The sequence below is a fragment of the Arabidopsis thaliana genome, chromosome 4 (genome assembly GCF_000001735.4).
Source record: "Arabidopsis thaliana chromosome 4, partial sequence".
Classification (NCBI taxonomy): Eukaryota; Viridiplantae; Streptophyta; class Magnoliopsida; order Brassicales; family Brassicaceae; genus Arabidopsis; species Arabidopsis thaliana.
Genome location: NC_003075.7, coordinates 18120365 through 18143059, shown reverse-complemented (window position 1 = coordinate 18143059; position 22695 = coordinate 18120365). Strand labels below are relative to the sequence as shown.

Here is a 22695-nt window from a genome sequence, read left to right as displayed (position 1 = left end):
GGTAGTGCGACTAAACACCTAGTAAAATACTATAATCGTAGAATCAAATAATGATATGTAGATATTTACGAGAAACATGGAGGGAGGTGGTTATAAAGAGTCAATATTTGTTGTGTGGTGGGGTTCATCTAATTAAAAGCAAATGAAGTATATAATTATATTGATAGGTGAAATCTAGATCTTAGAAATTGTTTACAAAGATTGTAAACTCTGGTTACCACCGTTTAGAACATTTTTGCACCAAGCCTTGAAACGGTTGATAGATTAATCACCAAAATGAACGAACCTATCTGTCATCGTCCTTACATAAATAAACGATGAAGCACGAGATCAACACAGACGATCTCTAAAATTCGTAAACAAAGAAATTATTGGTGTAGACAAATAAGTCGGGAACAAATCATTCAATATGGCGGTCCATTACATATTATTTAAAGAAATATATAAGTAAGAGAGGCATAATTAAAGAAAATACAAAGAATGGCTTTTTACATTGTACATGACAACATAAGGAGGACAGAATCTTTCGTCTAGACAAGAATGTCAATTGTGGTCGGAATAGAATTGAATCTCAAATCCATATTCAAATCATCAAAAATAAAAAGAAACATTTTCGCTAAATGGTTTTAACTTCCATTTCGGATGACAAAGAATATTATTCCTAAAATTCATTTTGTCAAACCAGTAATATTGTGAAACTAAACAAGTTTTAGATCTTTATCCAAAAAATAACCGTATATATATACAATGTAATCATATGAATGAGGAATATATATGTTAAATTCGTATTTGATACTCAATATACACAGATTTTTACTTAAAAAAACATTTGAAATAAATGGCTAAAAAATAACAAATCCAAATTTATATAAAGTTTTGGATAGAATTGCATTAAATAGAAAATCTTGGGAGGTTGTGGTAAATTCACGCGTCTTGTTGGGTGTTTTTATATTTCTTCTTTTTCTCTTACTTCTCATGAAATCCGTGTCTTTTGTTTTTCTTTGTTACTAGTACTACTTTAGAGTTTACACTGTCTTGCTCGTGTCAAAAAAGAAAAAAAAAAGTCGTCGTCTCTATCGAGTTTTTTTTTACTATTCTCTCTCGAGAAAAAAAAAATCAAAGGGGAGAGAAAATTGCGGAGGAAAAAAGAAAAGAAAGAGAAAATGGCTCTGTGATTCTCCAATTTCTATAGAGAGAGAGAGAAGAAGAAGATTGATTAGATAAGTTTCTTAATTCAACGTTGAGAGACAGAGAGAAAAAAAAAAAAAGATTTTGTCATTCTTCAAAATACGTTCTCGCCATTTGCGCCATTGATTAATTCAAGTGCGTTGAAGTTAGAGGTAACCACCAACTTGCATTTTACTCTCCAAAGCTCTGATTTTTCTGTCAAATTCTTTTGAAAACTTTGATGCTTGTTTTCTTCTCATCATTGATTCTTTTTTGATGATAGGTTAGTTCTACACAAAGCTTGATCTTTTAGGGGTTTTCTCTAGTTATTGGAGAGTGGTGAGAATTAGAAACTGCATTATCCGATCTAAAATGGGTGATACAGAGAAGTGTAACAGTGATATGATCCAGAGACTTCATTCATCTTTCGGCACTACTTCTTCTTCCATTCCCAAAAATCCCATTTCTCAGCTCGATTTAAACCCTAATTTCATCCGCTCATCAGCTCCTCAATTCTCCAAGCCTTTCAGTGACAGTGGCAAACGAATCGGTGTTCCTCCGTCGCACCCCAACTTAATCCCACCGACTTCTCCGTTTTCTCAGATCCCGACCACCCGACAACCCGGTTCGCATAATTTTAACCCGGGAGGAGCTAATCATTCACGGTCAATGTCACAGCCCAACTCTTTCTTCTCTTTTGACTCCTTACCTCCGTTAAGCCCTTCTCCGTTTCGAGATCACGATGTTTCAATGGAGGATAGAGATTCCGGCGTGTTTAACAGCAACCATTCGTTGCCTCCATCGCCGTTCACGAGGTGTAATTCGACCTCTTCTAGCTCCTTGAGAGTCGGTGAGAGTTTACCTCCGAGAAAGTCTCATAGACGCTCCAACAGTGATATCCCCAGTGGGTTTAATTCGATGCCTTTGATCCCTCCGAGACCATTGGAGAGGTCTTTTTCTGGTGGGGAGTGTGCTGATTGGTCAAAGTCTAATCCTTTTGTGAAGAAGGAATCGAGCTGCGAAAGGGAAGGTGTCGGAGAGAGAGAAGCTATGGATGATCTCTTCTCAGCATATATGAATCTTGAAAACATTGATGTGTTGAACTCCTCTGAAGCTGATGATAGCAAGAACGGTAATGAGAATAGGGATGATATGGAGAGCAGCAGAGCAAGCGGGACCAAGACTAACGGTAGTGATACGGAAGGAGAGAGCAGCAGTGTCAATGAGAGTGCCAATAATAATATGAATTCTTCTGGTGAAAAGAGAGAGAGCGTGAAGAGAAGAGCGGCTGGAGGAGATATTGCTCCTACCACCAGACATTACAGGAGTGTTTCAGTGGACAGTTGTTTCATGGAGAAGTTGTCTTTTGGTGATGAATCTCTAAAGCCGCCTCCTTCTCCTGGATCTATGTCAAGGAAAGTTTCCCCTACCAATTCGGTTGATGGGAACTCGGGTGCTGCTTTTAGCATCGAGTTCAATAACGGTGAGTTTACTGCAGCGGAAATGAAGAAGATCATGGCAAATGATAAACTAGCAGAGATGGCCATGTCTGACCCTAAACGTGTCAAAAGGTACAAATATTGAATCTTGACTAACATTACCGGTTTATAATCAAATATTCTGATGTTTAAGGAATGATCCTCTTTTCAGAATCTTAGCGAACCGTCAATCCGCAGCACGGTCAAAGGAGAGGAAGATGCGGTACATAGTAGAATTGGAACACAAAGTGCAGACTCTTCAGACCGAGGCTACCACATTGTCTGCTCAGCTCACACTTTTGCAGGTGCGTTGTTTACAATGTTATAAAAGCGCCTAGATTGGTCAATTTTTGTTTTGTTCTAACGATCTTAGTTACTGCATTATCCAGCGCGATATGATGGGGTTGACAAATCAGAACAATGAGCTTAAGTTCCGGCTTCAAGCAATGGAGCAACAAGCGCGTCTTCGCGATGGTATACATTTCTCTTCACATTGTATCAAATTTACGATATTATTAACATGACTTTAACAAAAAATGGAACCAGATCCTATATGCTTTAAAAAAATCTCCATTTTTGCGCTTAACGAATGTGAAATGACGATTTTTTTCCCCCGCTTTGCAGCTCTGAACGAAGCACTGAATGGAGAAGTCCAGCGACTGAAACTGGCAATCGGTGAGAGCAGTCAGAACGAATCAGAGAGATCAAAGATGCAATCACTCAACGCTGAGATGTTCCAGCAACTCAACATCAGCCAGTTAAGACAGCAGCCACAACAGATGCAGCAACAGTCTCATCAGCAGAACCACCAGAATGGAACCATGGCAACAAAATCTGAATCAAATGAATAGAGCAGAGAAGTTGTTGCGGTGGATCAAAGGGTTGGAGTTTTTCAACAAGTTACATATCAAATCAAACATTATATTTCATTTATGTGCAGAGTCAGTTGAATTTACATATATATCATATAAGTCCAAGAAATTTAATTTTACAATATGTTGTTATCTTAGAAAGAAAAAATTCAATTTATAGTAGATATAGGTATGAACTATGAACACAAGTTATATGTAATGGGATTGATTGAGCTTCAGACAAAAAGATTCTCTGTTTGTTTTGTTTTTAGTTTTTAATTTAGTCTTGGATTCTGTCTCTTTTTGTTGGTTTGTTTATTTTAACATTATGGGCCGGTTTTTGGCCCATTAAACAGCATCCCAAAACATTGTTGCCTTCTTCGTCTCTCTCTGTGAATAATATCTAAAACCCTAACAAACACTATCACTCACTTCATTTTCGTGACGACGGAGCTTGACCGCTATGTCAGATGTAATAGCGGAGCACGCGGTGGATACTAGTGTTGAAGGAGATGCAAAGGCTGCGTTACCGGTTCAATCGACGAAACAGTTCTCTGTGTATGAAGCGACTTCGGAAGAGCTTATAGAACGATCAATGGCTCCTATTAAGAAGGAGTTCCTTTGTCCTCCTCCTCCAAGCCGTTCCGTGAAGCAAAATGATGCCGCCGATGTTAGGGCGCCTCAATCGGGTTTGGTTCAGGAGAAGAAATCTAAACGACAACTGAAACGGGAACGCCGCGAGGTATTGATTCGAATCACATCGGTGCTTGTATGTATAGCTTCGAATCTATCTATGTTTTAAGAACTAGTTTTTTTGGCAACTGAAACCATTGGATATGAGAGAGAGTTTAGAACAGGAGGGATTAATTTATGCTCTTTCTTCTTGCAGCAATCTACGATCAATCTCTGTCCGCAGGTTGCGAGAACAGAAGACGTTGATTCATGTCAGTATAAAGACAAGTGCCGGTTTAATCATGATATTGAGGCTTTCAAGGCTCAGGTACTCACTCACTTTTTTGCATTTTACTGTTGCTTATTTGGTTCATGAATTGGGTGTATTGAATATAGTATAATTTTGTGGTATTGATTGGAACTAGTTTGGATGATATTGAGAAAGAAGTTAACTGACAATATTTTTTTTCTGTTGTAAATGCAGAAGGCAGATGATATAGAGGGGCAATGCCCATTTGTGGCCTCTGGAATGAAGTGTGCATATGGTTTATCATGTAGATTCTTAGGCAGTCACAGAGATATTACTGGTAATTCAGATGACAAGGAAAAATCAGAGATGAACTTTTTTAACAAAGAGACACAGAGGCTTCTGTGGAAAAATAAGATGACTTTTACAAACGCAGATGCGAAACTTAAGTCCCTCGGTCTGTTGGTATGTCTTACAGAGTGTTATTTTGTTTTTGTTTTCATGATTTTTGTTTGTTTCCTAGTTCTCTGGCTTGTCATATACTGCTTCATTCCCATATCTCTTACCATGAGACCTGACTGGTTTTTCTTTTTATTTTCATAAAATTTCTAGGGACATGCCAAAAAAAGCAATGCTGCCGAGGAAATTACCGCAGAAAAAACTCAAAATGGTATGAACGGCACTCAAGCAACTGAAGTAGCGGTTGACTCAGCTGTCAGTTCTGAGCATACATCAGAAATGATACAAGATGTTGATATTCCTGGACCATTAGAAACTGAGGAAGTTCGTCCCATGAAAAAGGCAAAATCTGAGGACCAAAAGAATTCTAAAACTGGAGATGTTGGTGGAGTTTATGATGGTTAGACTTACTTTTCTACATTTCCAAATGCCAATTAACTTTTGCTAGATAATCTCAGATAGTTGCATGGTTTGAATACTTATAATTACTGTGTGTAGCTATATCTCTTAGCTATGTATTAAAGAGAAAAAGTTGACGTAAGAAGGGTGTGAGGCAAGAAAATATCCTAATGTTCCAGTTAATTGTATTGATACAGGCGTGAAATTGGAAGAGGAAACGAAAAAGAATGGGTATCCTACTTCAAAAGCTAACGTAGAAGATGAGGATAGCATCAAAATTGTTGAAACTGATAGTAGTCTAAAGTTGCACCCTCGAGAAAAGAAAAAGCTAATTGATTTTAGGGATAAGTTGTACCTTGCACCCTTAACAACCGTGGGCAATCTTCCCTTCCGAAGACTTTGTAAAGTGTTGGGAGCAGATGTGACTTGTGGTGAGATGGCTATGTGCACAAATCTTTTGCAGGTTAGGCCACTAATTACACTCACAGCTATGCTGCAAGAATGATTAAACCTTTTCTTTGTCATAATGTGAAAACCTGCAAAATGATTTGTTATAGGGCCAAGCTTCTGAATGGGCTCTGCTTAGACGACATTCATCGGAAGATCTGTTTGGTGTTCAGATTTGCGGTTCTTATCCTGACACGGTGTCGCGCGTAGTTGAACTTATAGACCGAGAATGCACTGTTGATTTCATAGATATCAACATGGGTTGCCCGATAGATATGGTTGTCAACAAAAGTGCTGGTTCAGCTCTTCTCAACAAACCATTACGGATGAAGAACATCGTGGAAGTCTCTTCTTCCATTGTTGAAACACCTATCACTATCAAGGTAACTGCCTAAGCAAATCTGTAACTAAATCGCCTTCCATATGAAACTGCATCATAATTGGATGCAAATGTGTTGGTATTATAACCAGTCTTTACTTCTCCGGTCCTTTTTGGTGCCAGGTACGAACAGCATTCTTTGAGGGTAAGAACCGGATAGATTCTTTAATTGCAGATATCGGAAACTGGGGAGCCACTGCAGTGACTATTCATGGGCGGTCAAGACAGCAACGTTATAGCAAGTCTGCAGATTGGGACTATATATACCAGTGTACCAAAAACGCTACTACTAACCTACAGGTTATAGGAAATGGAGATGTGTACTCATATTTAGACTGGAACAAACACAAGTCTGACTGTCCTGAGTTGTCTAGCTGCATGATTGCTCGTGGAGCACTGATCAAGGTGTGTGTATGACCAAAAAATATCAGCATTTTCCTAGCAAATCATTTTATAGCCTCAATGGACTTTTGACTTGTGCAGCCTTGGATCTTTACTGAAATTAAAGAGCAACGGCATTGGGACATTACCTCTGGAGAAAGACTTAACATCATGAAGGACTTCGTACGTTTTGGTCTTCAACATTGGGGATCCGACACGAAAGGTAAAAAACACGCAGCATGAAATTGAATTTATGTTTTTTTGGTTTGCTCTTTCTCTCGTGGCTAAAGTTCTGCCTTTTCTTAACCTTTTCAACAGGAGTTGAGACAACTAGGCATTTCTTGCTGGAGTGGCTAAGCTACACATTTAGGTACATACCTGTCGGTTTGCTTGATGTGATCCCGCAGCAAATCAACTGGCGTCCGCCTTCATACTTTGGTCGTGATGATCTCGAGACACTCATGATGTCTGAATCTGCGGGTGACTGGGTGCGTTTGTTATATCCTTCTCCTTCATTCCACCTTACTTTGGACTATATAAGCTTAAGTTTGCTATAATGTTACTATTTGCAGGTGCGGATATCGGAAATGCTGCTTGGAAAGGTTCCGGAGGGCTTCACATTTGCCCCCAAGCACAAATCCAACGCATATGACAGAGCTGAAAACGGCTGATTCAACCACATTTTCTGTAATATCAAATCTCATTTTAAAACATGTCTGAAACGTCATTCTGTAATATTTTTTGACTGATTAAATAAAAGACAATGCGATGATTTCTTTGAAAATATGAAGCAATGCATCAACTAATTAAAAACTATGCTTCTCAAAACTTAAAAAGTAAAGCAAAGAAGAGAGTAGAGGTATTTTCATGAAGCGTCGGCCTCCTCAGACTCTGTTTTGGTCACAGGGTACTTCCCAGTAAAGCAGGCATAGCAATACCTGTGTGACTCGACTGGTCCATAGACTCCTTTCAAGCTATCTAATGGTAGAAACGCCAAAGAATCACAATTAATATGCTTCTGGATCGCCTCAACGCTCATCTTACTAGAGATCAACTCTTGGCTCCTCGGGGTGTCCACTCCATAGTAACACGATGCAATCATCGGCGGCAATGCGATTCTCATATGAACCTCCTTTGCTCCGGCATCTCTAAGCATCCGAACTATCTTCAAACTCGTGGTACCGCGGACAATAGAGTCGTCCACTACTACCACCCGCTTCCCTTCAAGGACTGCTCGAACAGGAGATAGCTTCACCTTCACTGCAAAATCACGGATTTCCTGAGTCGGCTCTATAAACGTACGTTTAGCATAGTGTGATCTCAGAAGACCAATCTGGAACGGCACTCCAGCTTTGGCTGCATATCCAAGAGCAGCCACTGTCCCCGAGTCTGGCACTGCAATGACAACATCACAATCGACAGGTGCCACGGTGGCTAGGATCTCGCCGTACATGCGGCGTGTTTCATACACAGAACGGCCAAAGACAATTGAGTTGGGCTGTGAGAAGTAACCATGCTCAAAAACGCACTGTTTCTGTTCAGGGTGAGAGATCATGAACATTGAACTGTCTCCATGGTTTCTATCCACGACCACAATCTCACCGGGACACACTTCACGTTCATAAGTCGCATCAATCAGGTCCAGAGCACAAGTCTCGGAGGCAAAAACAACTGCTCCGTTGCTTCTTCTGCCCATCACAAGTGGTCTAAACCCAAAAGGGTCACGAACAGCAATAAGCTTGTCTTCAAAGACGAAAACCATCGAGTAAGCACCTCTAAGCTTCTCACAAGCATCAATGACCCTCAAAAGAAACGTCTTAGCCTTAGATTTGGCGATCAGGTGAAGAACGAGCTCGGTATCAGAACTTGTGATGAAGATTGAACCCATCTCCTCGAGCTTTGTCTTCAGTTGCTTGTAATTCACGAAATTACCATTGTGAGCTACTGCGAGTGATCCTAGCTTGCAGCTAGCGATGAAAGGCTGAACATTCTTGAGCATAGAGGCTCCGGAAGTTGAGTACCGGACATGCCCTATCGCTATGTCGCCAGGAAGATTGTTTAGTTTTGACTCGGTGAACACATCTGAGACTAATCCGACCCCTGTGATTGATTCGAGACCGTTTTGATTAGCGGCTACAATTCCTGCTCCTTCTTGGCCACGGTGTTGCAGTGCGTGTAGAGCCAAGTAAGAGAGACGGGAAGCTTCAGGGTCTCCATGGATTCCGACAACTCCGCATTCTTCGTGAAGCTTGTCATCTTCGTCAACGTTAGTGACATATGTTCCCGCCGAGAAAACAGGGGAAAGTGAGCGTCTACATGACAATGAGATTAGGGTTTTGGAAGCGTACGGTTTAAGGGAGGGCTTGAAAAAGGAAGGGGAAATAGTATTTTGAGAAACATTCCTAGGGTTTGCGGATAAACTGTTAGGGAGAATAGACGAGATTTCTTCTACAGAGAAGGCCATTAACGAACTCCAAGCAATAGCTTAATTAGTTTAATTAAAGTCGACAGGTTTTGGGAGGCTTAGGGTGAATATAAAGGAAACATTAGATAAAGTCTTCTTTTTTTTTTGTGGGAACGATAATATTAAGCTAAATTTGGATAAAGTTTTGTCAACAACTCTTAATTATTTATATATTTTTGTCAACAATTAATTACCTATAAAAATTATTTACTAATATGGAATGATGAAACGATATTAATTGCAATTGCATTGATGAAGACTTTAGGGTTTTCACCTAAACAAAAGTTTTGTGCTAGACGGCAAACGCAAAGGTGGCTGCCAGAGGGAGATCGATCGTCATCTTTCACGCCCTCCACCATGGAAACACAGAGAAAGAAGTTTACAAAGGTAAGTGTAAACTCAGAGTTGCTTCCAGTTGATCTGATTATGGAGATTCTTAAAAAATTGTCTCTCAAACCTCTAATCAGATTCCTTTGTGTATCTAAGCTATGGGCTTCTATAATCCGTGATCCGTATTTCATGAAATTGTTCCTCAATGAGTCCTTGAAAAGACCCAAAAGTCTTGTATTTGTATTCAGAGCACAATCTTTGGGTTCAATCTTCTCATCCGTTCACCTTAAAAGTACACGCGAGATATCATCATCATCATCATCATCTTCTGCTTCTTCAATCACTTACCATGTGACTTGCTACACTCAACAACGCATGACCATTTCTCCTTCCGTCCACGGTTTGATATGCTATGGACCACCTTCTAGCCTCGTCATATATAACCCCTGCACTAGACGATCAATTACCTTGCCCAAGATCAAAGCAGGGAGGAGAGCCATAAACCAATACATAGGCTATGATCCCCTTGACGGTAATTATAAAGTGGTGTGCATTACGAGAGGCATGCCTATGCTTAGGAATAGACGCGGTTTAGCTGAGGAGATACAGGTTTTGACATTGGGAACTCGGGATTCATCATGGAGGATGATTCATGATATTATTCCTCCTCACTCTCCTGTAAGTGAAGAACTTTGCATCAACGGTGTTTTGTATTATCGAGCTTTTATTGGCACAAAACTAAATGAGTCTGCAATCATGAGTTTTGATGTTAGGTCTGAAAAATTTGATCTTATCAAAGTACCTTGCAACTTTCGTAGTTTTTCAAAGTTGGCAAAATATGAGGGAAAACTGGCTGTCATCTTCTATGAAAAGAAAACGAGTGGTATTATTGGTTTGTGGATTCTGGAAGATGCTTCTAATGGGGAATGGTCGAAGAAGACTTTTGCATTGCCTAATCTAGCTGCCTCATCAACAAACTCGCGTATTCTTAAGCTTCAAAAGTTCCGTACAACTGACGCTGACACATGTGAGATTATTTTCACACCATCTTATGCGCATTCATCACTATCTAGTGCTATTTATTGTGATCTGAAGGAAAATAAAGTGAGAAAATTTGTAAAAGAAGGATGGACAGAGAACTATCTACCATGTAATGCAGACTCAGTTTCCTCTACTCAGGTTGAGAATCTCATGTTTCTATGAGGTCAGTTTCCGGCTCTTCAAATCATTCAGTTCTCCATCTCATTCTCCTTGGAACAGGTCTTTTGTTCTTCAGTTTAGTTGAACTCTATCTGGTTTACTTGAAAAGTTTTGCATGATCTAGATTGTTTATGTCATCAATCATCGTCTATACTTTATATTTCGTTTTCGGATCAAACACTTTCCTCATAAACTATTTAGAGAACAATCCAGAGGAATTACTTAGACTATATATGTAGTTGAAGTATGAATGTATATGTATACCATTTGATGAGACTAAAAAAGAGTACAAGGTTTTGTTGTTCGAATCAAATAAAAGTTGCATTTGCAAAAAAAGAATTATGTTAGTAAGGTATCTTTTCTTCTAGTATTTCTTTTAGATTTAGAGAAATTGTATCCGTATAGCACTTAATGACAAATGACTAATGCACCTTCCAAGAATTTTCCTGGATATAGTTAAATCGTACGGAAAGGGACAATATGTTAAAGATTCTTCTTTTTGTAATGTACTCATCCAATTGAGATCCAAACCTCTTTGGCTTTTTCTTCTCCTCGTCCCTTCATTCATAGTTTGGATGTGCTTCTCACTACGTCAAATGGCCTCTCTCTTTTTTAATCGGATTATAGATATTGTCTACGCTAGAAACTGACTTTATATATAACGATTGATTTGTGATAAACCTTAAGATGTACGTAGATTGACTGAGAATTAATAGTCCTTTAACTAATTGGTTTGTTGTGTGTGTATACATATTAACATTCAACAAGTTCGATTATTTGTGTATTTGACTTAAGCAATACATATGTGTATGTATCAATGAGTGATGAGGCAAGGTAGATATTATTGGTACTTGTGGATGCAGTTTATTTGAAACATAAAAATAAATTGGTATGAACCAAAAAGATATTCTTGAGAAGAGAGAGAGTAAATTAAAAGTATGTAGGCCAAAAACAAAAAAAGGTATGTGCATTAAGAAAGAGTAGTTGCTGTCATATAGGATTTGTGGCTCGTAGGAAAAGAAAAAGAGAGAAGAGTAACTACATTTAATTTATAATATATATATATATATATATATAAACTTAATTCATTATGTTAATTCCAATCCATATAAATAGTATGTATAGGACCAACTTATAATTACTAGAGACAAATATGCTTTGCTTCACCTAAAGAAGTAATCCACATAATTCTGTCTGCGTACTATAATACTCAAAGGCGGATTAAAAAACATATAATTATATATAAACCAATATTAACTTTTTGGTGTTTTTACATAATTGAGGTTTGTGCCTCTACTACTCTACTAACTAATGTAATTTTATTGTTTTTGTTTCTTATATCCGAGGCATCAATTTTCAATATTGAGTCATCTAAGCTGATCGGTTTGTCTGTCTGTTTATCGTGGATAATATGTAGTCATTTATAACCCGTTCTGATGGTATGAATTTCGGATGAAAATTTTCATTTATACATCACTAGCTCACTCGCATACATGTCAAACGTACTTATATATACATCCGTGAGGAAAAACCCAACAAAGATTCATACAAAGTTCAAACATTTCTTAGTTTCAAAGAACTTCAACGATCATAGATTCGAACTATAAAAAAATTTGGCCAATATTAAACTTGCACTAATCATCTACTATAGTGCAAGCCACCACTTATCAGCGCTCATAGAAAAAAAAAAAACCATTCCATCGAATACAAACCCATTAAGGCGTTAACTGACGAACTAAAACCCGAGATTTACATGATCCATGTAGAGAATGATCTTTTGGGTGGATCTTACAGGTTTTAGTCCGTAAAAAAAGAACCATTTGGATAATAAATCACTATCCAAAGGTAAAAAAAGAAGAAGCAAAAGAATCTTAGTCCTCATCATACTTAAACACTCTCTCTATTATTTTCTCATCTGATCATGGATGTTAGAGAGAGAAAAACAACTTCTTCACAAGGGATGGTGAGTCCTCCCATGTCATGACGAAAGCCGAACTCTTCCTCTGCTTGTTGAAGAAGGATCAGGAATTCAGGATGAGTCAAGAAGGAGATTGGTACGATGTACCTTGTACGCTTTTCGCCTACGTAAACCGGAAAATGTCCCTTTGGTACGTCAAGAGGGAGACCTTCCTCGTCGTAGCATTGTTTCTTGCCTAAGCTCGAGCATCTCTTGAGGATTTGCTTTAGCATTGCTGTTTGTGTTAGCTTAGAAGATCTCTTTACCGCCATTTGTTTAGTTCTAGTGTTTTGTTTTTCTTTGGTGAGAGTGAGAGAGCTAGTGAGGAGAAAAATTCAAGGAGAAATGAGAAGTTTTTGATGAGAGAGAGGTGGCGAAAGGGGTTATTTATGGAGGAAGATGAGGATAGGATGCTAAAGCAACAGTATTATTTTAAATCTCTTGATTATCCGAAATTTATTTAATATTTTATATAATGATCAAATGATTTATCAATAATTATCTAAAATTTTGGTTAGTGCCGTCTTGTAAGACTCTTCTAAAATAATGATACATTTCAAATGATAATTCAGCAAACCCACTAATTGTTTGAGGGAATTAATTATTATGATCATAACACGTCCTAAAAATTTGGTTTTGTTTATACTTTTATTTCAGATAATTAGTAAAATGGAATTCAATTAGAGCTATTTATTTGTAGAAGTAGAATGAAGGTCATTTAGATGTTTTACGTATTATATAGTGAATATTCTCCAATATTTCACATGCACATTATGAAGGAGCTAGTAGTTATATTGCGATGATAAACAATATACACTACTTATAATTTTGGATATATGTAGTTTTATTTTTTAAGGAGCAGGAAAAAAGCAGGAGAAGGGATATAGAGAGGCATGTGACAGTGTGGGATCCAAACCCATTGGGATTTAATTTCATTGTTGGTCCTCCCCAAGACACCATGGTCCCTCTTCCTCTCTTTCAATAGTTATTATCATAAATTGGGGGAAAAAATCAATGCGGTAACTAAATTTCATAGTTACGTACGAAGAGGTAGCTAAATATGTACTACAAGTACAAATTAAATGTACCCCTTACTCTATGTGGTTAAGTAAGTATTATAATTGAAAGCATGCATTAAATTAATTACCTCTAGCTTACGATAACTTTTTTTATTCATTCTTCAAACAAGATCGTTTATATAATTTAGTTTAAGTATTTAGATTTTGACTAGTCACAAGACTAGCAGCCACCATGTATACTCGAAAGTGGAAAAAACGATATCACCGGACTAGAATCAAGATCTATTAGTATTAGTCTATTAGACTAATCACGCGATTTTTTTTTTATGTAGCTAGATCTCTTGAGCCTAAAATAGACTAATCACGCGATTTTCAACTACCATAGAAAGGTTTTAATAGATATGTTTAGGTAGGCGGATTTTTTAGGACCTAAAGGCTAGACAAATTGTCATAATTCACAACTGTCATGTGATGCATACAAAAAAATCAATCTAATTGTCTTGACCAACAAACAAAACTGTTTAATTACAAACAACTGGTTACAAAATATCTATTTGAGAAGGCAGATTGTAACAAATGCATACAAAAAAATCCAAAAAACTGAGTAAGATTCGCCTTAACTCTTGTCTGCAAGTGACCGTATATGTTTACAATACTTTTGACCATGTTCTATATAGTTATAATATGCTTATTGACAATGGGCATTTATTAGATCTTTGTTTCTGGTCGTAGAAGGTTAGGGACAAAGAACATGTTAAGTCTCACGATCTCGAGCTTCCCATCTTTGTTGATTTGTGATGTTCCTCTTCCTAAGCTTCATAAAACGGATACTGACAATAAACAATACGTAGATTACATGTTTAAACCCTAAAACAATATAATTAACGCCGGTTACTTCTTGCACACGTAACTCTAAGCTCTGCAATTCTACAAAGTTAAATCTTTGAACTCAAGTTGAATCTTGTGATTTACTTGCGAAATCTATCACATCAAGCAACAAGTGAATAAGAATCATGGTTTTTTCTCTAATCGACCACAAAAACCGACAGAGGGAGAGAGAGAGAAAGAGAGAGTTTGCTGTCGTTGTCACGGAGAGAGGCTAGCATGTTCTGCGAACGAGAATTGTTGGGAAGTTTTCAGTGAAAACGAGAAGAGGATTAGAGAGAAATTACGAATCTTTTGAAGGGACAATTTCAGCTTACGGACTGATAATGACATGTCTCTCGTCTCGACCAAGCACATGAAAGCCCCATGTTACTCTTGCCTCCTTCTTCCCTCAAAACTGTCCTCTTTTGTACAACTTTCCGTTTTTACAGTAGGAAATGCGACTTCTTTAATGCAGATTTTACTAGTCTTGAAACTTGTCTGCTTACTTTAGGAAATTCTTGAATCCCTAATTTTCTACTTTCACGGCGAGAATACCGAATCGATAAACCCTTGTCCTCTCCTCTTTGTACAACTCTGTCTCTTCTTCTTCTTTTTTCTTATAATAATCATTGTAGCTTTGTTCTAACTTCTAACACACTCTTTATTGCTGATTCCTCATATCCACACAAAAATATTTGGAGCTTGAAATTTATTCTGTAAACTATTTGAAGTCAAGCTTCAGAAAAATAGACAAACTCTGTTCAAAAAATAGTTGTAGTGCATATTTTCTTGAAGATTGTGTCAAATCAAATCTATAAAAAAAACATGAGAAAGTTCCATATATGTTTCGTTTAGGAAGTGATTGAATCTAATTTCTCTATATATTCACGTGAAAAAAGAATCCATGAGCTCTGTTTCTAAGTCAAGAAAAAAATAGGTGGCAAGATCTGAAGTGGAAATGTAAGGTCTTTTCATCACATGGGATGCAGGAAAATTGGACCCAAGAAATTATTAGATCAGATTGGCTAATTTTTTCTTGTACGATGATCAACAGTTGAATTTCAAGAGGGCAACGTCAAGGCAAAAAAAAAAGAAAGAGAGAAAACAGAGTGGCACCTAGAGAAAACGATCGAGACGGCAGCAAAAAAGATTGGACTAATAAGCTTTCCGATTAATTCAACTGCTAAATGGGGATTGAGGTACGGTTTTCAAGTCTTATTCATATACTTAATTTGGCATGTGATGAAATTTTTAATGAGGCTTAATTGGTTCTTATAGGGGCCCCCTCCTTCACTTGTAAACTTTGAATCTTTTTCATATTTCGGGGAGGACAATACGTTATATTGGAAGTTAATTGTTTGACATGGAAAAATGTATAAAATGCAATGAATGTATAAGAAAAAATATATGTTAGATTTATTTTGTTTTTTAAATAAACTGAACCTTGTCATCCAAAAAACAAAAACATATTTTAACTCTATAGTCAGAGAATAATAACATTATACACATAATTCAATAAGAAAATAGATGTACATTTAAAAAATGCTAGCTGAACCGGACTAACCGGCAGGTTTCAACGTCCATAGTACAAGTGTACAACAACTAACGATACAGAGAAAACAAACAAACGTTACAATGACGTAAAGCAAATAAATAGACGTTTAAGAAAAAAAAATAGATGTAAGCAAGAGAAAAAACGGTGCCAACTTCCCCACGCGCATCTGTTCCTAAGCAACCATAGTCAAAGAGCGCGTGAATGTTAGGCGTTTAATTTATGGGCTTTGGGCTTCGAAACCTATTTTAAATTATGTTTGGGCCACTATTAATTATTGTTTGAAAATACATTTTTTAAACAACTTATATGAAGAGCCAAAAAAAATACCAAGTTTTCTCATTATTACAGTTGTCGCAAGGAATGATAATAGTCACATAAATGTTCTTTGAGAAATATGGAAATAACTACCAACCAGAATAATGAGTGTTCAAATTCTGCCGTTTCACTGTAATGACGAAATGTATGGTGTCCAGAGTTAAATGACACAAATGTATAATTCCTTTTTTTGGTACAAGACACAAATGTATTAACATGCAAATACGCATTGATCAATTACGATCTATGTATTGTATATTCCTCTCATTGAAACAATTTACAATTATCTCCAGGGGAAATTAGCTAACAATCTAAAAAAAATATGGAAATGTTGTAGTATAGTACTTCATTGTATCTGAGATGTGACTGTGAAGAACAAAGATTCATGACATGGTATTGTTAAGCCGCCCATTGGATGATCATAACCAAACTCTTCCTCAGATTTACTCAACAGTTGTTGAAACAAAGGCTGGTTTAAGTATGAAACCGGCACCACATATCTCTTCTTCTTCTGATCATTCTCTCCTACATAGACCGCCATGAATCCTCTTGGTGTCGACGATGATTCCCTTCGAATAATTTGCTTAGCACCCAAGAAACTCCTCAAAAAAGCCATATTTTCCCTTATGTTTTCCTGAAGCTTAAATGTTTCTTAGTCTTGGAGAAAGCTTTGAGATTTTAAAATTGGATCTTCTTTAGTTTGTGAATCTAAAGGGGTTTAGTTACTTGTTATATAAACGAACGTATGAAAGAAATGATTAAGTATTTTTGAGGTTTTTCTTTTTAATTACAGAGCACATGGCTTTGGGTTGTAGATACTAAACCAAGAACAAATCAATAAATGGTGTCTGAGAAGTTAGTGTCTAATGATGTCCTACATGATAACTTCATTGGGGCTTATTTGTCTCAAAGACATCACATGCCAAATCTCTCTATAGATTATGTAGGGACATGAAGTTGTGTACCTAATGAACCACAAGTCTCTATCACTGATTAAGTCATACCTTCTTCTCAATGATATTCAAAAGACAGGACCACATGATTTGATTATATACTGACAAAGTCACAAAAGCCTTCAAAAAAATTCTGTGGCAAGAAAGGAAAATTTGACTAGTTATAGTGTCTATCTAACAAACAAGTGGTCATATTGATTTCTGTCTTCACATCAGAAATCATGAAGATTGATCACTATAGGGCCCTTACTTATCATGCCGTGGTCCGGCAAAGCCATGTGCTTGCTTGTTGGTGTAAAAATTTATGAGCTGAAACTTTTGAAACCAATAAAGGGTTATCTACAAGTAATGTTCTTATCTATATATACTCATCACTGACTCCTTTCTGCTCTGCAAGTTTCTCACATTTTCCAATAAAGCATCTAACTTACAATTAAAGACAATCCATGGCGATCAGAATCCCTCGTGTGCTGCAATCATCGAAGCAGATTCTCCGACAAGCCAAACTGTTGTCATCATCTTCTTCTTCTAGCTCTCTTGATGTTCCCAAAGGCTACTTAGCGGTTTACGTAGGAGAACAAAATATGAAGAGATTTGTAGTTCCGGTTTCGTACTTGGACCAGCCTTCATTTCAAGATCTATTAAGAAAGGCAGAGGAAGAGTTTGGATTTGATCATCCAATGGGTGGCCTCACAATCCCTTGCAGTGAAGAAATTTTTATTGATCTTGCTTCTCGCTTCAACTGATCATGACTCACTCGATAACCTTACTTTTGTCATTGATTTTTGTACATTTTGTTTTCCCAATTAGTTTTCTTCAAGAGATGAGATGACTTAGAAACAGCATCTCTCCTTGAAAGTGAAACAGAGACTTGTAACACTCTTTTTCCTCACTTACAGTGAGTTGGACTCAAATCTAATCAAAACCATCATTTAGTCATCATCTTGAAAATCTTAATTTCAGTGTCCAAACAAACTCACCGAGGATACAACTCAGTGTTGGAATTATAGTTTGAAGTTTTTGCATTATGTCCTAAAGAAGAAGAACTATCTGATACCGCATTGCTGTGTGAGAAAAATGCAGGTTTTGATGGTTCTGAAAGAGCAATAGTATGTCCATCTAACATCAGAACAACAGAAGCCATGCTTGGTCTCTCTGCAACTTTCTCTTGGACACAAAGAAGACCAATGTTTATGCATCTCATGATCATATTCGATGAATAACTCGACATTGTCATCAAAATCTTGTCCACAAGATTCAAAGCAACGCCTTCCTTCCAATTTCTCCAAGCCTTTACCAAAACATCAGAACTCAGTGAAGTGAATTAACAGTTATTGATCAAATCTCAATGCTTTTGCATGTAATATACTTACGAAGCTGATGAGATCTCCCATGCTGTCCTCACTGCTGAAACCACTGTTTTTCTTACCACTGATGATCTCAAGAACTAAAACTCCGAAACTGTAAACATCTGTCTTGAACGAGAACTGTCCGTGCATTACATACTCTGGAGCCATGTATCCACTGTGTAAACCAAATGACTGATCACAATCGAGGTTGATGAGTAAAAGATGAATGTTAGTTTTTGCTACTTACAAAGTCCCAACGATCCTATTCGTGTAGCGTTGAGTCGTGTGGTCGATATCGAAAAGCCTAGCCATTCCGAAATCTGCGATTTTTGGGGTCATTTCCTCGTCTAATAATATGTTACTAGCTTTAAGATCACGGTGTATAATCCGCAGACGAGAATCTTGATGAAGATAAAGAAGTCCTCGAGCTACACCTCCAATGATTTTGTATCGTATTTCCCACTCCAATTCATTACCTTGGATCGGATCTATACAAACACTTGAGAACATCATACACACAAAAAACAGTTGAATGGTTTCCAAGAAGACGTTGTAATGTGAAGAAAGTTGTACCGAAGATGAACTTGTCGAGACTAGTGTGTGGGAGGAACTCATAGACAAGAAGCCTTTCAGTTCCTTCTATTGAGTAACCTAAGAGCTTCACGAGATTGCGATGCTGAAGCTTAGCCACCAACAAGAACTCGTTCTTGAATTCGGTTTCACCTTGTTGTGCATTTTTCGACAACCTTTTCACCGCTATTTTTTGTCCATCAGAAAGCACACCCTAATGATAATATACAAGAATGTTATGATAAATCGTTATAACAACTGATTCTTCTTAAGTTTGAAAGAGTACCTTATAAACTGCTCCGAATCCACCTTCTCCAAGTTTATTTTCTAGTGAAAAATGACTTGTTGCATCTTGTAATACACTGAAATCAAATTTCATGGAATCCGTGCTAATATTTTCATCTGTAAGTAAAGAAATGAGATAAACCATGCATTGATAAAATGGAGTTAGAAATCACGGCAAATATCAAAGGATCATTGAAACAGAGGAAACAGAAGGAAAAAAAACATGTAAAACAGAACACACGAAAAATCTCCTTTCATATCCGATTTTGATAGCTTACTTTCATGTTTGTTTTCTGAATTTCTGATGTTCTCCTTCCTTCTCAGCTTTAGGAAAACGACTAAGAGTACTATAAATAAGACAACAATAGCAACTGAAGCAGAAGCAAAGATCAAAGCTTTAGGTACACCTCTGTTTTTATCCCCTGAACAAAAACCAAAACACACTTAAAATGTTTAATACTGTAAGTCTGTAACATTGGGAAATAAAAAAATCTCTACAGTCTGATTTGAATCCTAGAGTTCAAAACTTTCAAATCCATAAGAAGTAGCAACCCTACCTTGTGTGACACTTCTTGTCTCATTCTTTGGCGGCCGTGATGGCGTTGCAGGCACTGAGCTTGGATCATCAGTGTCCACTGGATCATAGAATCTCCAGGGAGCATAAGCCAACATACAGCTAGGAGACATCACATAACTACCCATTTTCATATCACAACAGCTTGGGATCTTTGCAATACCCTGAGACAAACAATACGAACAATCCTCTTCCGAAATATCCGGTGTGCACTGAACCAGACCGAACAATGTCTGAAATGAAGGCCCGCTCGTTTCGCCTACAACAAAATTCTTCTTGCTCCGACCAATAACAGAGGCTCTGTTTTTAAGCCCTTCGAGTAAACCCCTTAAAGATTTCTCCCAACTATCACGATCTCCGGTGAAGTTTCTTGTTCCCGTTATACTTGTGTGAGGGGAAATCTCCAATCTATTGAAGATTGTCCGGTTTGAGTATCTAAACGTACATTTGTCATACCAAATAATCGCCTCTTTCTGAACCGGACACAGCGTGACAAGTCTTTTTCCAGCCATTGCGATGCAGTTGATGCAAACTTCAAGTTTGACATCGCCTCTACACTGTGAGATTGAATTGACTTTTTCATCGGAGTCTCCCACTGAGATGTTGTAAAATCCGTTAACGTTACGTCGGAGAGATGATAAAGAGGAGATGAGGCGGTCGAGGTTGACGGCGTAAGGGGTGTTAACGGTGAAGTTGCCTGTGACGTTTGAGCATATTTGGTTTAACGGAACCGGTTGCGACTTAACGGTGAAGCATTGGATTTGGAATAAGAGTGAGATCAGAGGAAGAAGAAGAGACAACATCTGAGTTATTTCTGTTGATCATTGTCTAAATTGTTAGAACGGGATTTAACACGCCATTAGGCGTTGACCTTTGACTCTGTTCATCTTTGAAACGTTTGTTTATTGTAAGCTAGGCTGTTTTGAAAATTCGACAATAATTCATAGAATTATGAGTTTGTTTATCGATTTTAGACGCTCGTGTCAATGTCATGGAGCGGATGGCGAGTATAGTTTTATGTTGTAATGCACAACTTGTTCTGTTTCTTGTCAGCAAATAAAAACTACTTGTTAATCAGCATGTTGTCAGAGTTCCCCTAAATTATAGTATATAATGTTGAAGGAGAAAAGATGGGGCAAATATCAGACGATAAATGTTATCTTCTATGTAAGTAATTACACAGCTGGGTTCTAAATATCTTCTACATCTAATTAATGACCTCAAAAATTGTTACATATATGTGATCCTTGTGAATTGGATCTAATGAAGCTGAGAAGTGACGGTGATAAATGTATCTACAGGGCAAGGGATGGTCAAGCCGCCCATTGGATGATCAAACCCAAACTCTTGTTCAGATTTACTCAACAAAGCTTGAAATGAAGGCTGGTTCAAATATGAGACTGGCACTATGTATCTTTTCATCTGGCTTTCTCCAACGTACACTGCAAGAAACCCTTTTGGTGTCGAAGCTGCCATTGATCGACCTTGAAAGATCTTCTTTGCGCCCATAAGACCTCGGAACACTCCCATTTTTTTGTTCTGCTCTGATGGATCCTGGAAAAAGATTCAGCTTAGAAGTCTCCTTTAGCTTATCAGATTAGATGAAGAAGTTGTTATGCTCACGATATGAAAACAATGCAATATATATATACAACCAATTTCGTTCATGTGATAGAAACCGTGGGCTTCTTATACAAGAGTGGGACATGCATAAGAAGAATTCACATGGCTCTGTCTTGCATGTTATAAACTGATAATTGAATATGGATTATATCTGAAAAGAATTCATGACACTAGAAGACTAACAACAACTTCGAGCGCACTTCACATGAAATTGTCGATGGCACATATACATCTCTTTGGAATGGTATGTAGATGATGTACGTGGGACCTTTATGTTATATACCTACACAGCACCTGAAAAGTCTAAGTCACTGAGTCAAGTAGCCAAGTGGCTACACATAATTGATAATCCATTATCCATCTGACTAACCCTCCATATTATCCGTGAGGGCACTGTCCTGCAAGTGTTGAGAAGAGAGAAATAGAAAAGACAGAGGGCCCGCCGTTTTTTCACGCTTAAAACAACACGTCGTTCTTCTCTCTGCACCTTAACTGTGTGGCGCTTTATGGGATTAGCGATCCCGTTACTAGTTGCAACCAACTAAATAACACGATGTTTCTCTCTTTCGCAGAAAAACTGCATGGCGTTCAAGGATCCCCTCTGTAGTTCGAAGAAGAAATAAGCGAATGGGGAAAATTGCGAGATCGACAGCTTATCGCCGATAGCGCGTTTCTACTTGTGTGATTGGGCCTTAATTCAAAATTTATCAGAACGAAGCCCAATTCTCAGTGATACAATATAAACTTATAACATTTTTTGTATGGATCCCGGCCCGCGTAAACCATTTCCAGTCCCGTATAAGAAAAGTTGGATCGAAAGTATGTATTTCGGTAGGTATTTAACAAAACAAAAGGGGTTTTAGCAAAAATATAAAACGAAAAGGTATTACAATCTAGTGAAAGCTACTTGGAGTGGAACAAAGTTGTAGAATCTGGTCTCTCATATCTCATTTCCTCTTGTTTTGTAAAGATGGCATAGTCGCCTTTTGTAGCTTGTACCAGAAAAGGGAAATGTTAGGGATTCTGTCCTTTTACATTTTGTTTTCTTGTTAAAATTATTATGAATCTATCCTACGTTGAAGAATGTGTATGGTAACAACCCCTCCACTTCTAATTATTAGGTTTATATCTTCTTCATTTTTTTGTCGGCATTA

At 37.5% G+C, this 22695-nt stretch overlaps 10 protein-coding genes and 2 long non-coding RNA genes across 14 annotated transcripts; 6 read left to right on the top strand and 6 right to left on the bottom strand.

Moving 5' to 3' along the window:
• Nucleotides 1–988: 988 nt before the first annotated feature.
• On the top strand, nt 989–3823 carry AT4G38900 (Basic-leucine zipper (bZIP) transcription factor family protein). Of its 3 annotated transcripts, none has more exons than NM_179189.4 (5): nt 989–1340; nt 1451–2738; nt 2818–2950; nt 3035–3119; nt 3270–3785. In NM_179189.4, the coding sequence occupies exons 2-5, from the start codon at nt 1540–1542 to the stop codon at nt 3494–3496; spliced, it is 1644 nt and encodes a 547-aa protein (NP_849520.1). In that variant the 5' UTR covers nt 989–1340; nt 1451–1539; the 3' UTR covers nt 3497–3785. The 3 variants fall into 3 exon arrangements, with proteins under 3 accessions (NP_849520.1, NP_195601.1, NP_001031810.1); NM_120050.4 differs by having other exon boundaries at nt 1110–1340; nt 2800–2950; nt 3270–3765; NM_001036733.4 differs by having other exon boundaries at nt 1334–2738; nt 3270–3823.
• Nucleotides 3794–7264, top strand: AT4G38890 (FMN-linked oxidoreductases superfamily protein). Its single transcript, NM_120049.4, has 10 exons — nt 3794–4238; nt 4386–4496; nt 4653–4880; nt 5028–5274; nt 5471–5736; nt 5831–6103; nt 6223–6504; nt 6583–6703; nt 6799–6968; nt 7053–7264. Exons 1-10 carry the CDS (start codon nt 3960–3962, stop codon nt 7149–7151), a joined length of 2076 nt encoding a protein of 691 aa, NP_195600.2. The 5' UTR covers nt 3794–3959; the 3' UTR covers nt 7152–7264.
• Nucleotides 7265–7345: 81 nt separating this feature from the next.
• Nucleotides 7346–8944, bottom strand: ASE3 (GLN phosphoribosyl pyrophosphate amidotransferase 3; the record flags this gene model as incomplete). Its single annotated transcript, NM_120048.1, has 1 exon — nt 7346–8944. The coding sequence occupies one exon, from the start codon at nt 8942–8944 to the stop codon at nt 7346–7348; it is 1599 nt and encodes a 532-aa protein (NP_195599.1).
• Nucleotides 8945–9196: 252 nt separating this feature from the next.
• Nucleotides 9197–10759, top strand: AT4G38870 (F-box and associated interaction domains-containing protein; the record flags this gene model as incomplete). Its single annotated transcript, NM_120047.2, has 1 exon — nt 9197–10759. The coding sequence occupies one exon, from the start codon at nt 9197–9199 to the stop codon at nt 10475–10477; it is 1281 nt and encodes a 426-aa protein (NP_195598.1). The 3' UTR covers nt 10478–10759.
• A 1016-nt stretch (nt 10760–11775) lies between these two features.
• AT4G38860 (SAUR-like auxin-responsive protein family) lies at nt 11776–12823 on the bottom strand. Its single transcript, NM_120046.4, has one exon. The coding sequence runs from the start codon at nt 12701–12703 to the stop codon at nt 12386–12388; it is 318 nt and encodes a 105-aa protein (NP_195597.1). The 5' UTR covers nt 12704–12823; the 3' UTR covers nt 11776–12385.
• A 2453-nt stretch (nt 12824–15276) lies between these two features.
• Nucleotides 15277–15769, bottom strand: AT4G09765. The gene has a single exon (NR_142304.1). It is a non-coding gene; the product is annotated as an other RNA (long non-coding RNA).
• Nucleotides 15770–16230: 461 nt separating this feature from the next.
• SAUR15 (SAUR-like auxin-responsive protein family) lies at nt 16231–17003 on the bottom strand. The gene has a single exon (NM_120045.3). The coding sequence runs from the start codon at nt 16801–16803 to the stop codon at nt 16534–16536; it is 270 nt and encodes an 89-aa protein (NP_195596.1). The 5' UTR covers nt 16804–17003; the 3' UTR covers nt 16231–16533.
• A 497-nt stretch (nt 17004–17500) lies between these two features.
• Nucleotides 17501–18082, top strand: AT4G38840 (SAUR-like auxin-responsive protein family). The gene has a single exon (NM_120044.2). The coding sequence runs from the start codon at nt 17587–17589 to the stop codon at nt 17884–17886; it is 300 nt and encodes a 99-aa protein (NP_195595.1). The 5' UTR covers nt 17501–17586; the 3' UTR covers nt 17887–18082.
• A 34-nt stretch (nt 18083–18116) lies between these two features.
• On the bottom strand, nt 18117–20885 carry CRK26 (cysteine-rich RLK (RECEPTOR-like protein kinase) 26; the record flags this gene model as incomplete). The annotated part of the gene is made up of 7 exons (NM_120043.3): nt 19902–20885; nt 19623–19766; nt 19346–19461; nt 19063–19273; nt 18737–18977; nt 18514–18664; nt 18117–18431 (listed from the first exon to the last, which is right to left on the bottom strand). The coding sequence occupies exons 1-7, from the start codon at nt 20719–20721 to the stop codon at nt 18117–18119; spliced, it is 1998 nt and encodes a 665-aa protein (NP_195594.1). The 5' UTR covers nt 20722–20885.
• A 164-nt stretch (nt 20886–21049) lies between these two features.
• On the bottom strand, nt 21050–21534 carry AT4G38825 (SAUR-like auxin-responsive protein family). The gene has a single exon (NM_001125670.1). It carries the CDS (start codon nt 21446–21448, stop codon nt 21179–21181), a length of 270 nt encoding a protein of 89 aa, NP_001119142.1. The 5' UTR covers nt 21449–21534; the 3' UTR covers nt 21050–21178.
• On the top strand, nt 21085–21517 carry AT4G38820 (uncharacterized protein). Its single transcript, NM_120042.2, has one exon. It carries the CDS (start codon nt 21208–21210, stop codon nt 21427–21429), a length of 222 nt encoding a protein of 73 aa, NP_195593.1. The 5' UTR covers nt 21085–21207; the 3' UTR covers nt 21430–21517.
• Nucleotides 21535–22292: 758 nt separating the features above from the next.
• On the top strand, nt 22293–22661 carry AT4G09755. The gene has a single exon (NR_142303.1). It is a non-coding gene; the product is annotated as an other RNA (long non-coding RNA).
• The last annotated feature ends 34 nt before the right edge of the window (nt 22662–22695 follow it).

Excerpts from the sequence above, each read along its gene's own strand:
- AT4G38900 (NM_120050.4), top strand. The coding sequence starts at position 1,540 with ATGGGTGATACAGAGAAGTGTAACAGTGATATGATCCAGAGACTTCAT. Across the intron at positions 2,739-2,799 it reads GACCCTAAACGTGTCAAAAG|GAATGATCCTCTTTTCAGAA; the intron begins GTACAAATATTG and ends CTGATGTTTAAG. Across the intron at positions 3,120-3,269 it reads ACAAGCGCGTCTTCGCGATG|CTCTGAACGAAGCACTGAAT; the intron begins GTATACATTTCT and ends CCCGCTTTGCAG.
- AT4G38890 (NM_120049.4), top strand. The coding sequence starts at position 3,960 with ATGTCAGATGTAATAGCGGAGCACGCGGTGGATACTAGTGTTGAAGGA. Across the intron at positions 6,104-6,222 it reads AAACACCTATCACTATCAAG|GTACGAACAGCATTCTTTGA; the intron begins GTAACTGCCTAA and ends TTTTGGTGCCAG. Across the intron at positions 6,704-6,798 it reads TTGGGGATCCGACACGAAAG|GAGTTGAGACAACTAGGCAT; the intron begins GTAAAAAACACG and ends CCTTTTCAACAG.
- AT4G38860 (NM_120046.4), bottom strand. The coding sequence starts at position 12,703 with ATGGCGGTAAAGAGATCTTCTAAGCTAACACAAACAGCAATGCTAAAG.
- AT4G38820 (NM_120042.2), top strand. The coding sequence starts at position 21,208 with ATGTATCTACAGGGCAAGGGATGGTCAAGCCGCCCATTGGATGATCAA.
- AT4G38825 (NM_001125670.1), bottom strand. The coding sequence starts at position 21,448 with ATGGGAGTGTTCCGAGGTCTTATGGGCGCAAAGAAGATCTTTCAAGGT.
- SAUR15 (NM_120045.3), bottom strand. The coding sequence starts at position 16,803 with ATGGCTTTTTTGAGGAGTTTCTTGGGTGCTAAGCAAATTATTCGAAGG.
- AT4G38840 (NM_120044.2), top strand. The coding sequence starts at position 17,587 with ATGGCGATCAGAATCCCTCGTGTGCTGCAATCATCGAAGCAGATTCTC.